General features: G+C 37.8%; 1 protein-coding gene across 8 annotated transcripts in view; it reads right to left on the minus strand.

The window, feature by feature from the left end:
- Window positions 1–3,144: 3,144 nt before the first annotated feature.
- LOC124553730 (zinc finger protein 555-like) overlaps window positions 3,145–15,105 on the minus strand; it is a 137,782-nt gene continuing 125,821 nt past the window's right edge. For all 8 annotated transcript variants that reach the window (XM_047127653.1, XM_047127654.1, XM_047127651.1 and 5 more), the window contains 2 exons: window positions 7,219–7,256; window positions 3,145–4,043 (listed from right to left, as the gene is read on the minus strand). In XM_047127653.1, the coding sequence (XP_046983609.1) occupies window positions 3,455–4,043; window positions 7,219–7,256 (627 nt within the window). In that variant the 3' untranslated portion in view covers window positions 3,145–3,454. The remainder of the gene's footprint in view (window positions 4,044–7,218; window positions 7,257–15,105) is intronic.

Raw genomic sequence — 15,105 nt, forward strand, 5'->3', positions numbered from 1 at the left:
AGAAATTGGAGGAAGAAGAGTAGGTTGTTTGAGGTTTGCTGATGACATGGTCCTTTTAGCCACAGGGGAAGAAGAATTACAGGATTTGGTGGACACCATTGCAACTAACGTAAAAAAGTAAGGAATGAAAATTAACACAAATAAAACAAAAGTATTGGCACTAGGAGGAAATAAGGAAATAAAAATTATGCTGAATGGAGAAATACTAGAACAGGTGCAAAATTTTAAGTATCTTGGAAGCAGGATAGACATCGACTGGAAGTGCACCACAGAAATTAAAACAAGGATAGCAATGGCAAAAGAGGCGTTTTATAAGAAAAGGAGAATTTTCTGCAGCAGTTGGGACAGAGAACTCAGAAAGAGACTTATAAAATGTTTTGTATGGAGTGTTGTTCTATATGGTGCTGAAACATGGACTATGAGGAAAAAAGACAGAGAAAGGCTGGAGGCTTTTGAGATCTGGGCATGGCAGAGGATGGAAAGAATAAATTGGATGGACAGAGTAAAAAATGAAGAGGTACTGAGAAGAGTGGGAGAGAAAAGACAGTTACTAGATGTAATAAAGAGAAGAAAAAGAAATTGGATTGGGCATATATTAAGAAAGAATGACAGACTTATAAAAACAGATTTAGAAGGTTATGTAGAAGGGAAATGGAAGCGAGGAAGGAAGAGATTCCAGATACTGGATGACATGATGGATGGTACAACATACAGCAGCCTTAAGAAGGAAGCAATGAATCGCAGAAAATGGAGAGGCAAAGGACCTGCTAATATAGCAGATAACTGATGATGATCTTAAAATGATCCATTTATTTGTTGGCTTTTGGTTTTCCCTAAAATCTTTAATATTCTATCCTAAGTTGAAAACACACTCAGATGGTCCACTTGCCTTCCATTATTGATAAGTTGTCTGCTTTATGTTTGTTTTTCCCTCACCCATTTCAATACATTATTTCAAAAGAGGTAAAACTGGCAAATTATCAGGTTAATGAAGGCAAAGGAAACACAGTAATCACTACAAGATTGGGGGGTATCAAAAACCCATAGTCATCAAACAACTGTACAATAAGTTCACAACTGTAACGGAAAATCTGCCTGAGAAAAGCAACACTTGGAAAGGACCATAAGTTATTTCAAATTAATATATATGATAAAACTGGAAGTGCTACTGAAGCACTTGCAGAAACAAAATCATCTTGCAATGGCAATAAATCACAGGTTGCACTGTTAGTAATGGGTTAAATAATGCTCTTATAAAATACTTCTATGCATCTCACAACATTTTACTCAATGGTGTTCACAAGAATATATGGTTTAGAGTTTTAGAAAGGTTAGGATGGACTGTAGAATTGTAGGAAAGAGTTCTGTTTACATTGGTGTCTGAATTGAGAACAATGACAGAGATATTGCTTTGGCCTTGTGTTGCTCATGATGTACAACAGAATGGTGAAGCTGCCATGACCTGGAGGTGTATAACATTACAGAGCCAGGACACTTCACTTCATGGTAGTAAATGCTGCAATTAACACTCTCACTCTTAGATATTGTGAAGGTTTGGAGGTTACAATGCCACCTTCTTCATTCTGGCTAGATGAAAGCTTCATTTTTTCAGTAAGGCAATGTGTCATGTCACATACCTGCAATGACAAAAGAATGGTTTCAGAATAAACACACTAAGCTGCTTCCATGGGCACCACATAGCCATGGCATCAATTCAGTTGAAAACATGTGGAATGCCATGGGCCACCATCTTCCAAAACAACCCAAGAACTTATAATGATTTGAGACTGGCAGTCCGTATGCTGTGGAATGATTCTAAGCGTGCAGGGAGCTGATTCAGTCTATTCCAGACAAGATTAGGGCTTGTAGCAAGCCCAGAGGTGGACCTAAAAAGTACTAAAAACAATTTTGTTTTATTGTGTGACACTTTTCAATGTATGATAGATATTTCACAATGACTTTATTATACATGTATACGAGTCCAAAACACTTTTCTATTCAGTGATTTTTTATCAAATATTTTAACATTGCTTAAATATTTAAAAACCAATGTGGTACTACAGATGGCAGCACAATGTCATGTTTTAAGACCCAGAAGAATAAAATGTTGTCTTATCACCATAAAGCCATGATTTTAAGAGTATTTCAAAATTGAAACATGCGATCAGATAAAGCTCATAGGCTTAAGCTTTTGTCAGAATGATGAAACGTCAAACCAGACATTTAATAACACAACATAATAACAAAAACTACTTTCAAACAAAATACAACACACCACTTTTGCAAAAACATGTTTATTCACAGAAAGTTAGCACAGTAAAAATCATATTTAAATATTAGGAAATCATTACAATAAAAGCTCACTTATGTCCATGAGCTCTGAATCATATACACAAAAAGTGTTTCACCAAAGTACTGGTATAAGCACCAAGCATAATATAAATTTTTAGCGTTACACGTGTTAAAAACATATTTCATTATGTTGGGACATATTTGCCATCCTCAGATATTTTGTAATATATTATTAAATAAACACTGCACAATTCCACACACTAATAATTACGTAAGCAGCACAACAAATGCCATTACCTTCACATTTCTTTGCTCTTACTCCAGTCTTGAAGTTACTAGCCTGAGGGAAGGATGTGCCACAAATATTACATCATAGCTGCCTTTATTAATGCATGCCTTTCAAAATGTCCCGAAAGAATATAATATTTGCAACGGATTTCACATTTGTGGGGTCTCATCCCAGTGTGTTTGATCTGTGGCTCTTGAAATTATCCAACTGGGGAAAACATATGCCCCAAGGTTCATATCTGCGGCATCTCTATCCATTGTGTATCAACAAATGCCTCTTGAGATGACTCAACCGAGTAAAGGCTGTACCACAAGTATCACATTTATGGGGTCTCTTTCCAGTGTGTATTAGGAAGTGCCTCTTGAGACTACTATACTGCTTAAAGTATTTGCCACAAGTATCACATTTGTGATCTTTTTTCCCACTGTGTATTAATGCATGGCCCTTGAGATGTTCCAAGCGAGTAAAAGATTTTCCGCAAGTATCACATTTGTAAGGTCTCTTTCCAGTATGTTTCAATGTGTGGCTCTTGAGGTAATCCAACTGAGTAAAAGACATACCACAAATGTCACATTTGTGGGGTCTCTCACCAATGTGTATTAGTAAGTGCCTCTTAAGATGTTCTAACCGCGTAAAAGATTTGCTACAAGCATCACATTTATGTGGTCTCTCTCTAGTGTGTATCAGAGATTGCCTCTTGAGACCACATTTTTCGGGTTTCAACCCAGTGTTTATTAATGTGTGGTTCCTTAGCTTGCCCAACTGAGTATAAGACTTTTCACAACCATCACATTTGTGTGTTTTCTCTGGAGTAATTAACACACTGTTGGCATTGACATTACCTGTTGTAGATGAAGTTGCAGAATGATCATGTCAGTCCGGTTTCTCTGCAACACATGTCACAGTCTGAGTGTGAAGTGTGTCATTGAAGGATTTCTTTGAACTTTTCCAACATTCGTTGGATGAAGATTGCTTCTCTGTCTGCACCATGATAGAAAGTTTTCTGTCACCTTCCAAGAAGATAATGTTTTCATGGTCATCACAGCTGTCAAATGTCTTATCATTATCAGCAGGTAAAACTTTATCACCTTCGCTCATTTTCAAATGTTTGTTCAAGCTGTCATTACAGGGAAATACCTCACCACATGACTTACAAACATGTTTAGGTGGCTGCACACCATCTATGTGGATAAATACATGCATTACGAGGGAGTATTTTGACGGAAATCGCTGTAGACAGAAACTACAGCTAAATTCATGAACTTCTTTTACCTCCAAACTACAATTGTATCTGGTGCTGAATGAGTCATCCTCTTGAGACAGTAATCCTTGCGTTAGACTACCACACATGGAGACATGTGGCGACCCCTCTGCACCTATCCCCAGCTCATCAATGACTTCTCCTTGATTAACAGATTCTTCAAAAGAAATGCCACAGCTCCCACCAGTATTTTCAGTCAACCTGAAGAAAGAGGAGAAATGCATTAAATATTGATAATAGGACACACAATAATATCACTAAGGCATCCACCAAATCCAGGGCTGTAAGCTGCAAGTCATCCAAGTAAACGTCTAAGAAAATATATTCTCAGTTAGGTTAAACCCTTTTAAAAAGAAAATGACCAGAGAAATCTCAAAAATTCATTTCTGACTCACTTTGCTTATTTTTCAGCAGCTACTTTAACTCCGGACTCCTTCAGTTTCTTTAAAGTATGGTGCTGCAAGTTAGTTCTCTATGCCAATTTGTTAGGAACAGAATGTTCAAATTTGTATCAAGTTATGCCAAACATGAAAGCTTAAGATATTTCTGACATAGGAACGGTCCAACAAAACATGTCAAAACCTACCCTCAAATTTTTTACGCGTGAAGAAGACAACAAAAGAAATGCACAGTCAAAATTTTAGCCACTACGAGGCACTGCAAATATTAAAAAATAACTGAAAATTGCCAAATTTGTAGCGCACCAGGCAACAGTAGAAATCAATATCCCATGGTGCTGCAGCTACTGTGCACACACACACACACACACACACACACACACACACACACACACACAAGGTCAGCGGTGCAATTGTAAACAGGACACACGACACAGCCTGTTCATAATATGCAAAGGATATTTCAGGTTAGCATTCGTTGATAGTTTCTCTGACACTGCATTACACTACACTACACAGTTACTATTCTCTCAAATTAGCCACTCAAGTAACATCATTTATAAGTTATCAGATGCTTCTTTCAGTATTGGAAGTATTGACAATACAGATAAAGCTGAATCAACATTTATTACCATTAAGGGGAAATTTATAAACAGAACACTAATTACCGATCTCAAGCATAATCTCAAGAAGTGACATAGCTAGCATACAAGCCAAAATCTACACTGAACAGCTCTATGAAAGATACAATTCACTAACATACTTGTGACACTTACAAGACAGTCATTCTGACACTGTAATGGCCCACAACTGGAAATGTTTTTTAACTTTCTTAGGCAATTAGAGGTGGTATTAGTATGACTCATCAGCAATAACTAAGTCACTGTACATCCAGATTTAATATTTTTTTCTCTTATAGTACTGATTTAGGGAACTTAAGGGTTTTAAATATCCAGCTTTGTTTGATCTACACAGTAATATTACAAACAAAAATATAAGGACACAAAGTAACAGTACGTGAATTTATTTCTACATCCATCATGAAATAGATAAGAAGCACAATAGTCCGTGATTTATTTTCATGTGACTGTGACCTAATAGATAAGTGCTTATCAGATTTAGAGGCTTCAAGAGTCATTTCTAATCCAGGTGCAGCTATGTTAAATGCAATGAAGATTTTTTTTTTCAGTAATCAGTGTCAATACATTTCACAGTCTTTGACTGGTATGTTGTGGTTAGGCAATTTGAGACAGACACTACTTTCATCTTACACTTCTGATTAGAGTTGCTCTCATCACAGGTCAGTACTCTCTGGACGATCACAAGCTGTAACAATGGTTAACTCACAAATCCTCACTGTAATCCAATGTGTGGCCAGCATAGTTGATATGAACACTTCACTCAGCGTTCATGGTGCTTGACTATCTATTCTTGCTACCATCATCAACCTGTTTGACATAATATCTGCGTATTTCTGAGTAAGGGATCATGGACCTCTTACAATACCTGTGACAATATAGGCACCTTTGTAAATAACACCCCCATAGCAGCTCCCATTGTAATTACCAAAACAGTATCCATCATCAAACTATGAAATCGTCATGTAACTTACATATGCAACATCTGAAGACAAGTCTGTAAAGCTTCAAAAACCAGTTTATGGAATCAATAAGTGTTCCAAAAAAGTGACTGATTCCAGTTTACCTCATTTATGTTGAATGAACAGTCCCAGATTCTTAAATATCCATAATGTATAAGGTTGATCTATTCCAAGTGTTCTTCCCATCATTTCTCTCTACACACTGTGAATGAGTCATTGTTTACAATTCTGTAATACAATACTACTACTGTGAGCTATACATATCTGATCAGTATATTTTATATCAATATTTGACAATCATGCTGAGATAAGCTGACTATGGCTTTCACATCCAAATAACTAACAGTTCTTTGGTCTACAAATAAATGGTCAATGGCTGTTGCATTATGTTCTTCACCCCTTGTTGGGAATTTTACTGAGACAGATCATCCAAAGCGGGACATCAAAAACTCCAAGAGTCCTCAGTCCAGACAATACAACAGAAATTCAACACTGAAGTTTACAAGAATAGTGATTCCCCACTACACTCTGTACAAACTTATTAAAATGGTGTCCAGCTTCTTTATCAAAGTTAAGATAGTTCTTGCTGCTGGCCTATAAACTGTAAGTACTACATGCTTGGCTTGTGTTTTCTCATACACTACTCTGGCACGACATTCAAAGAGCTGTTCAACACTACATTCATCAAACTGAAGTAACTGCGACTTTACTCCATATTTTATGTATTCTTCCAGTCCCCCTTCTCCACCTGTCCACACCACTGCTTTTTCCCTACCACTCTTCCCCGTCCACCCCCACTGCTAACTACAGTCTCCCACCACTCTTCCCCCCCCCCCCCCCCCTCTCTCTCTCTCTCTCTCTCTCTCTCTCTCTCTCTCTCTCTCTCTCTCTCTCTCTCTCTCTCTCTCTCTCTCTCTCTCTCTCTCTCTCTCTCCCCTCCCCCTACCCCTTCCTATATCTCTTGTTGTACTATCTGTACTTCTTTCATCTTCTTGTGTGGCCATGAAGTCATTTGGCCAAAAACCTGCCTCTTTCCTGCTACCCCCTCTTTGCACCCTTCCACAACTACCACCCCCACCCCCTGCACCACCAAGAGCTCAAGCAACTGCTTTAAATAATGAACTATCAATAATTAGTGTTGCAATGGCTACAGGAGAGAGAGAGAGAGAGAGAGAGAGAGAGAGAGAGAGAGAGAGAGAGAGAGAGAGAGAGGTGATTGGTTGCCTTTCCCTTATTTTACTTACTGCATTGTAATATTTATCTATTGATAATACTAAATAATTATAAAAGCATATTATATACTTCAAGCACGTTCACTTGGAATAAACAAAAATTTATACTGCTCCTAATAATTCTGCAATGAACCATAGGAACTTACCTTATATTATCGTAGGCACATCCCATTGAGGATACCATCTGAAATATATCAAGAAACTATTACTGATACAAGTATTGGAAAACTAGATAAATAAATTTCTACAAATACCAATAACACTTAATTGTTACATAATTTAATATCTGTAATGCTCACAAATAACATTAAAACTTTCTGTAAATACCGTGGCAGCTACTGAAATAGATTACAATATAAGTACAAATTCAAACTTCATTTCAACAGCAAGGAACATATTTCACCTGCTATGCCTTGTGTGAAAATGTTCTTTTCTCTCATTATAGAACTGTAGGTCACTGCAAGGTTTGTCACTCTTCACAAGTCATGGATTTTAGTGACCCAAACCAATCTGCAACGTTAAGTTGGAGTGTTTTGTAATGCCAATCACAAAATTCAGATCTAAATGAAACATTGGCTTGGAATGATACAAACATTGATAAAAGTTGCCAAACTCAAAAAACTAGCAGACACGCTCAATTCACTACGAATTATAATACTGACGTTACAAAAAACTAGATTCGAAGTTGAAGAAATACTAATTCAGGTAATAACATGCCACTGAAAACAGTAATTCCACAGTCTCACCTAGTGTTTCTGGAAGAATATTTAAATCTTGTACTAACTTCATATTTGAAATCAATGACTCATGGCATATTCCCTGACAGACTTACATATATTGCAGTAAAACACATCTGCAAAACTGGAGCTAAGCAAACAACCTCTCATTACAGACAAATATCACTCATTGCAATCCTTTCAAACATATTTGAGGAAATGGCCTTTGATATAATACTGACTTATTTGACTGTGCAAAACTTGTTAACTAGCTTTTGTAAATAAATCAATACAAGGGCTCACAAATGAAGTGGAAGCATAGCTAAACAAGAAAAATTATTTTATTGGGATAATCTGTGACCTTGCCAAAGGCTTTGATTGTGTGCATCACAAAATTCTACTTATGGCATAATGGCTTCCCATTGCAGATATAGAATTTTATCTCTATTACATGAGGCACGGGATCTCAGCAACTGACTGGCTCTTGGTCATGAAAACAGCCTCAAAATGGGGCAATGTAACATGTGGAGCACTACAGAGATCATCAATGGGCCAACTCTTTAATTCTAACATACATAAATGATGCTCCAATTATATTAAGAAACAATTCCAAACCTGTAATGTTTGCGGATGACACAAGCATTCTAATTAAGGGTCAAAACTTGACTGTGGCATGCACACCACAGATGGCAGCTGAACATGCCTACAAGAGCTTCACAGCTAACAGTTTAACTCTTCATTTCACAAAGATTCAGATTACACAGTTTCAGACAAGCAACAGTGACATTTTAGCATCACAATCGGTGTTACTGGTCATACTCTAAATGAAACAGTGTGTAAAATTCTTTGTGGTCCATCTGTATAACATTTTAAAATGAAGTCAACACACACAAAAGCTAATCAAGATGCTCCATTCAGCACATTATACCCTAAGAAACATCTCCCATCTTATTGACTTAAAGAAAACAGTCTAATTTTCACTTTGTGTTGCCTTACAGAATTATCTTCTGGGGCACTTCAACTTAAGTAGCTGAAGTGTTTGATCAGTAGATGTGAGCATAACAACATATAGAAGCCTTTCTTACAGATCTTGCAATTCTTGCACTCCCTTCCCAAAATTTTTACTCCATAATGGTTTATTGTTGCTGATAATAAAATAACCACTCTCAGCTGAACTGTGAGTCACTCAGTGACAACAGAAATCACAAAAACAATTTTTATTTGTCTTTGCACTCTTGTCCAGGGTTCAAAATGGAGTTATATACTCTAGCAGTAAAATATTCACAACAAGCTCTTGTTCAACATAAGGCAAGACATTCGGAACTCTTACCAGATCAAAAGAAAATTTAAGAAGTACCTAATTAGCCATTCTTCCTACAAATGATTTAAATATTTGATAGATACATGGCAAATAGCAGTGTTTGTTATAAAGCTGCATAACAAGTAATACAGTATTACAAACAGGACTCAATATTCACAAAAAATTATTTTATTTTTATTTATAAAAATATCTCCTTTGAAGATCACCATTGTAACGAAATAAACATATGAGTACTAGATCACATAAGCAGCAGCTTTTTCAAACAGCAGCTCTCCATTACATTTAGAGGGCAGAAGTGTGAAAAAACATTAAGCAGTATAGTGACAGTTCGTTGTTAATATGGTACAGACATTAAGTTTCTATGTTGTCTGTGGCTCATATAAATGTATACCTTGACTCTTTCCACATGTCTGAACATTCTTCTCCATGACAGGATATAAGAAACTTGAATAAATGAATGAATGAATAAAAAAGAAATTAACAGTATTTTCAAACAGAAACTATGATAAAAATTACGAAAAGTATGCCACACCTACTCACTGCATTCATAATTAACAGAGAAATATTAGAATGGCTATAGAAAATCTGTGCACATTGGGACCACCAAGTACCTGTCACTACACTTGACCTACAGCATGACTGTCAGTTCTCCACTACATCACTCAGGACATTTGGATCTTTCCACCTGCTACGAGCATGACAAAAAATGAAATAACCTATGGCCATCCTTATGATTTTAATTTATTTAGTTGCTACCAAATTCAACGCTTCATTGAGTCATCTTCAGGCTGTCTTTGATGCGGTACAGGTTGATAAGATCCCCATGCATAACCCATCAGTTGCCAGCATTACTGGATATGCAGATAATGTGTCAGCACTACAACCATCAACTGCCAATAAACCAAAGAGAAGCATTCACCTTCCCTGCTACTATCCTTATGTGCTTCTTCCATTTGATAGTAATTACATTGCACCTAGATATTTAATCAACATAACTGTGTGAAGGGGCATACTGCTATTGGCAGCTGATGGTTACTGTGCTGACACATTATCTGCATATCCAGTAATGCTGGCAACTGATGGGTTATGCATGGGGATTTTATCAACCTGTACCACATCAAAGACAGCCTGAAAATGACACAATGAAGCGTTGAAACTGGTAGTGTCTAAATAAATTAAAATCATAAGGACGGCTGTAGGTGTTTCTATTTTTTGTCACGATAGTGAACGGCCATCATCCCAGATACTTCCTGCTAAAAGGATGGACATAAAAAAGCTTGATACTACAAGATCTGTTAAAAAAGTACCTAACTTTATAAAATCAATCTTTATTGAGAGACAATTGTTTGATACAAGTCACCTTCAAAGTAGTTCCCTTCAGCTTCTATACAGCTCTCCCTATGCTGTTGCCACCACTGGAACTATCACTAGAAAGCCTCTTTTGATATGGCACACAACTGCTCTGTTGAACTCTGAATAATGTCTTCCCTGTCCTGAAATCTGGTCTCTTTCAGGGCCAAAAGTCACTTTGTGCTTGGTCAGGAGATTACAAAGGCTGACATACAACAGCTGTGTCGCATTTGGGCAAATAACTCTGAATTAACTGAGAGCAATGACATATCTAGTTTTCAGCTGTTGACTGATGATGCTGTGGTTGTCACCATTGAGTGATTGGAGGAGGATACAAGATGACTTACACAGAATTTCTAATTGGTGTGATGAATGGCAGCTTGCCATAGATACAGAAAAATGTAAGTTAATGTTGCTGAGTAGGAAAAATAAGCTGGCAATGATTGAGTACAGCATTAGTAGTGTGCTGCTTCACACAGTTATGTTAATTAAATATCTAGGTGCAATGTAATTACTATCAAATGGAATAAGTACATAAGGATAGTAGCATGGAAGGTGAATGGTTCTCTTTGGTTTATTGGAAGAATTTTAGAAAAGTGAGGTTCATCTGTGAGGGAGACCATGTATAGAACAGTAGTGCAACCCATTCCTGAGTACTGCTCAAGTGTCTGGGATCACCACCAAGTTGGGTTAAAGGAAGACATTGAAGCAATTGAGAGCCAGGTTGCTACATCTGTCACCAGTAGGTTTGATCAACACATAAATACTATAGAGGCGCTTTGTGAACTAAAGTGGGGATCTCTAAATGTACGATGATGATCTTTTCATAGTACACCACTGAGAAAATTCAGACAACCAGCATTTGAAGCTGAATGCAAAATGATCCTACTGCCACCAACATTCATTTTGCCTAAGGACCATGAAGATAAGAGAAATTATGGCTCATACTGACTGTTGTTTTTCCCTCTATTTGTGAGTGTTGCAGGATAGGAAATCACTACTAGCAGTAAAAGGTACCCTCTGCCACACACTGTATGGTGGCTTGCAGTGTATGTATGTGGATGATGTAGAACATTAGATTCAGTATTAAATTTTTCATCAGCTTCAGAAAGACTATTCCAGCTCACAATTCAATATGTAAATAAATGGAACACATTCATTAATGCACATGCACCAATAAAGAAGTATTAATGAGGAACCCAGAGAAACTAACATAGTTTTGGCAACAGCTGGAAGAAGGCTTATTCAAGGAGCAAGAGAAAAGTGTACAAATTTGATTAGGGTATCTTAATGCTCACACTGGTGAAGAACACACATTCAGTAACCTTGTTGTGGTGGCTATCCTGCCCCCTGCCCCCTGCCCCCTACATCCCCCCCCCTCCTCCACACACACACAAACAAACAAATGGGAAGACACTCCTCATGAATCTATGCAAAAATTACACTACTGGCCATTAAAATTGCTACACCAAGAAGAAATGAAGATGATGAACGGGTATTCATTAGACAAATATATTATAGTAGAACTGACACGTGATTACATTTTCACACAATTTGGGTGCATTGATCCTGTGAAATCAGTACCCAAAACAACAACCTCTGGCTGTAATAATGGCCTTTGTATGCCTGGGCATTGAGTCAAACAGAGCTTGGATGGCGTGTACAGGTACAGCTGCCCATGCAGCTTCAACACGATACCACAGTTCATCAAGAGTAGTGACTGGCATATTGTGACGAGCCAGTTGCTCGGCCACCATTGACCAGACATTTTCAATTGGTGAGAGAGCTGTAGAATGTGCTGGCCAGGGCAGCAGTTGAACATTTTCTGTATCCAGAAAGGCCCGTACAGGACCTGCAACATGCAGTCGTGCAGTATGCTGCTGAAATGTTTCACAGGGATCAAATGAAGGGTGGAGCCACAGGTCGTAACCATCACGCCGGGTGATATGCCAGTATGGCGATGACGAATACATGCTTCCAATGTACATTCACCACAATGTTCCCAAACATGGAAGTGACCATCATGATGCTGTAAACAGAACCTGGATTCATCCGAAAAAATGACATTTTGCCATTCGTGTCCCCCAGGTTCGTCGTTGAGTACACCATCGCAAGCACTCCTGCCTGTGATGCAGCGTCAAGGGTAACCACAGCCATGGTCTCCGAGCTGATAGTCCATGCTGCTGCAAACATCGTCGAACTGTTCGTGCAGATGGTTGTTGTCTTGCAAACATCACCATCTGTTGACTCAGGCATTGAGACGTGGCTGCACGACCCATTACAGCCATGTGGATAAGATGCCTGTCCTCTAGACTGCTAGTGATATGAGGCCGTTAGGATCCAGCACGGCATTCCGTATCACTCTCCTGAACCAACCGATTCCATATTCTGCTAAAAGTCATTGGATCTCGACCAACACGAGCAGCAATGTCGCGATAGGCTACAATCCGACCTTTATCAAAGTCGGAAACATGATGGTACGCATTTCTTCTCTTTACACGAGCCATCACAACAATGTTTCACCAGGCAACACCGGTCACCTGCTGTTTGTGTATGAAAAATCGGTTGGAAACTTTCCTCAGTATGTTGTAGGTGTCGCCACTGGTGCCAACCTTGTATGAATGCTCTGAAAAGCTAATCATTTGCATATCACAGCAGCTTCTTCCTGTCGGTTAAATTTCTCGTCTATAGCACGTCATCTTCATGGTGTAGCAATTTTAATGGCCAGTAGTGTATCATATGAGAGGAGTGCCAATAGCATTCAAGAGGCTATCTACAACAAAAATAAATTCAGACCAATTTATAGCATGACTGGAGTGTTTCAGATAGGCCATGTGGCAATGACAGAGTGAAATTTCAGACACAATGGAAGAAAGAGATTAAAAAGGGATCCATAAAATAGAAACTGAACATAATCTTTCAGATACAAAATAAAGAATTCTTGCCCAGAATAGGTGAAAATCAGATTCCCAAAAGATGAAAAAATTATACACTAAGATTTGAAGATGATAAAACAGAATTTATCAAGGACTTTGTAAAAACAAATTCAGGAAATTGGGAAGAAATAAGAGGGGATTCAACTAACAGCCTTGCTGCATTGAATGCATAGGTTCACTTCAGATCATATAAGTTAAGAAAGTTGGGGATGCCAATGTCCTGTATTCAATTACAGACCTCTCTGCAGTGTCACTAATGTTATGGCATGTGATATTATTGATAGTTTCCACACATAGGGTGGGGGACGTTAAGCTCAATGGAATCCTGGCTGCAGCGAAAGGCATAGGCTGTGTGCCAGCACTGAGTTTCACCCTCATACTTCCTTCCATCCATATCAGTAACACTCATCACAGTCATCCATGTGACACATATACACACTTTACACTTTGTACTAGATCACAGGAAGACAATGGCAAACCACCATCACTGAGACCTCACCATGAACAGTGATCCGAGATTTTTGCCTCTGGTCACCCAAGCTCATTCTCCAAGCATGGGACTACTTTGACTTTCTGAGGAGAGAAAAAGAAGCAATCCCAGAGAAAAGAATAAGAAACTACCAGAGGAGGGAAACGCAGTGTGTCACAGCAGTAGAAGGAAGAATGAAGTGCTAGAAGAAATGATACACTAAAAAATAAAATAAAATAAATAAATTTTAAGAATATAGAAACATCACAACAAGCATTTCAGAAAAAGAGGAATTTGTCACATCTAATATAAAGTGCTAGGAAAAAATTTCTGAAACTATCTGTCTGCCAGAGTCTTGTAAACAAGTAAAACATGGACAATAAAGTATTTCGGACAAGAAGAAAAGAGAAGCTTTTGAAATGCCATGCTACAGAAGAATGATCGAAATTAGATGGGTAGGTTGAATAAGTAATCAAGAAGTACTAAATGAAAGTGGGGAAAAAAGAAATTTATGGCACAGCTTGACTGAAAGAAGGGATTGGTTAATAAGACACACCCGCGGCATCAAGAAATCATCACGAATTTGGCACTGGAGGGAGACCAAGGCATGAATAAAGAAAGCTGCCTCTAATAGATTAGGGTGCAGCAGATATGCAGAGGCTTGCACAGAATAGACCAGTCTTTTGACTAAAGACCACAACAATAAGCAACATAATAAAAAGAAACAAACAAAATTACTGAGAAAGCTAAGACAAACTTTGAGAACATAAACATTAGTAATTTTTTCATTTATTGAGCAAGAGACTGACCGAATTTCAGTCAAAGGGTTTATGCGACAGGTTGCCCTGGAATAGCATGCCATTACACATTAGTGAATGACAACAGGATAAGTAAGTCGACTTTCTGACCTTTCATCTTAAAGCTGCTGACCTCATGATCTGTAATATGCGAGTTCCACTGCAGGTTCTTATCAATAGAAAAACATAAAAAAATCAGAATTTTTGTTTCATTTAATAATTCATTCTTACACAACATTTTTAAGGCTGTTGTCAAGCCTTGTTTAGTAGAGTATTCAATGTATTGTGTTGTATCAAAATTTGACATGTAACTAGCAATTTTCAAGAAAATCACATTTTCAAGTGTTAACGTTTCTCCATTAGGCTTGATTTTAATCATCAGGAAATAACTATTGCAACTTCTTTGATGTGTGGTGGCAAATTATTTACACAACACAAGAACAA

This window comes from Schistocerca americana, chromosome 11, assembly GCF_021461395.2.
Source record: "Schistocerca americana isolate TAMUIC-IGC-003095 chromosome 11, iqSchAmer2.1, whole genome shotgun sequence".
NCBI lineage: Eukaryota > Metazoa > Arthropoda > Insecta > Orthoptera > Acrididae > Schistocerca > Schistocerca americana.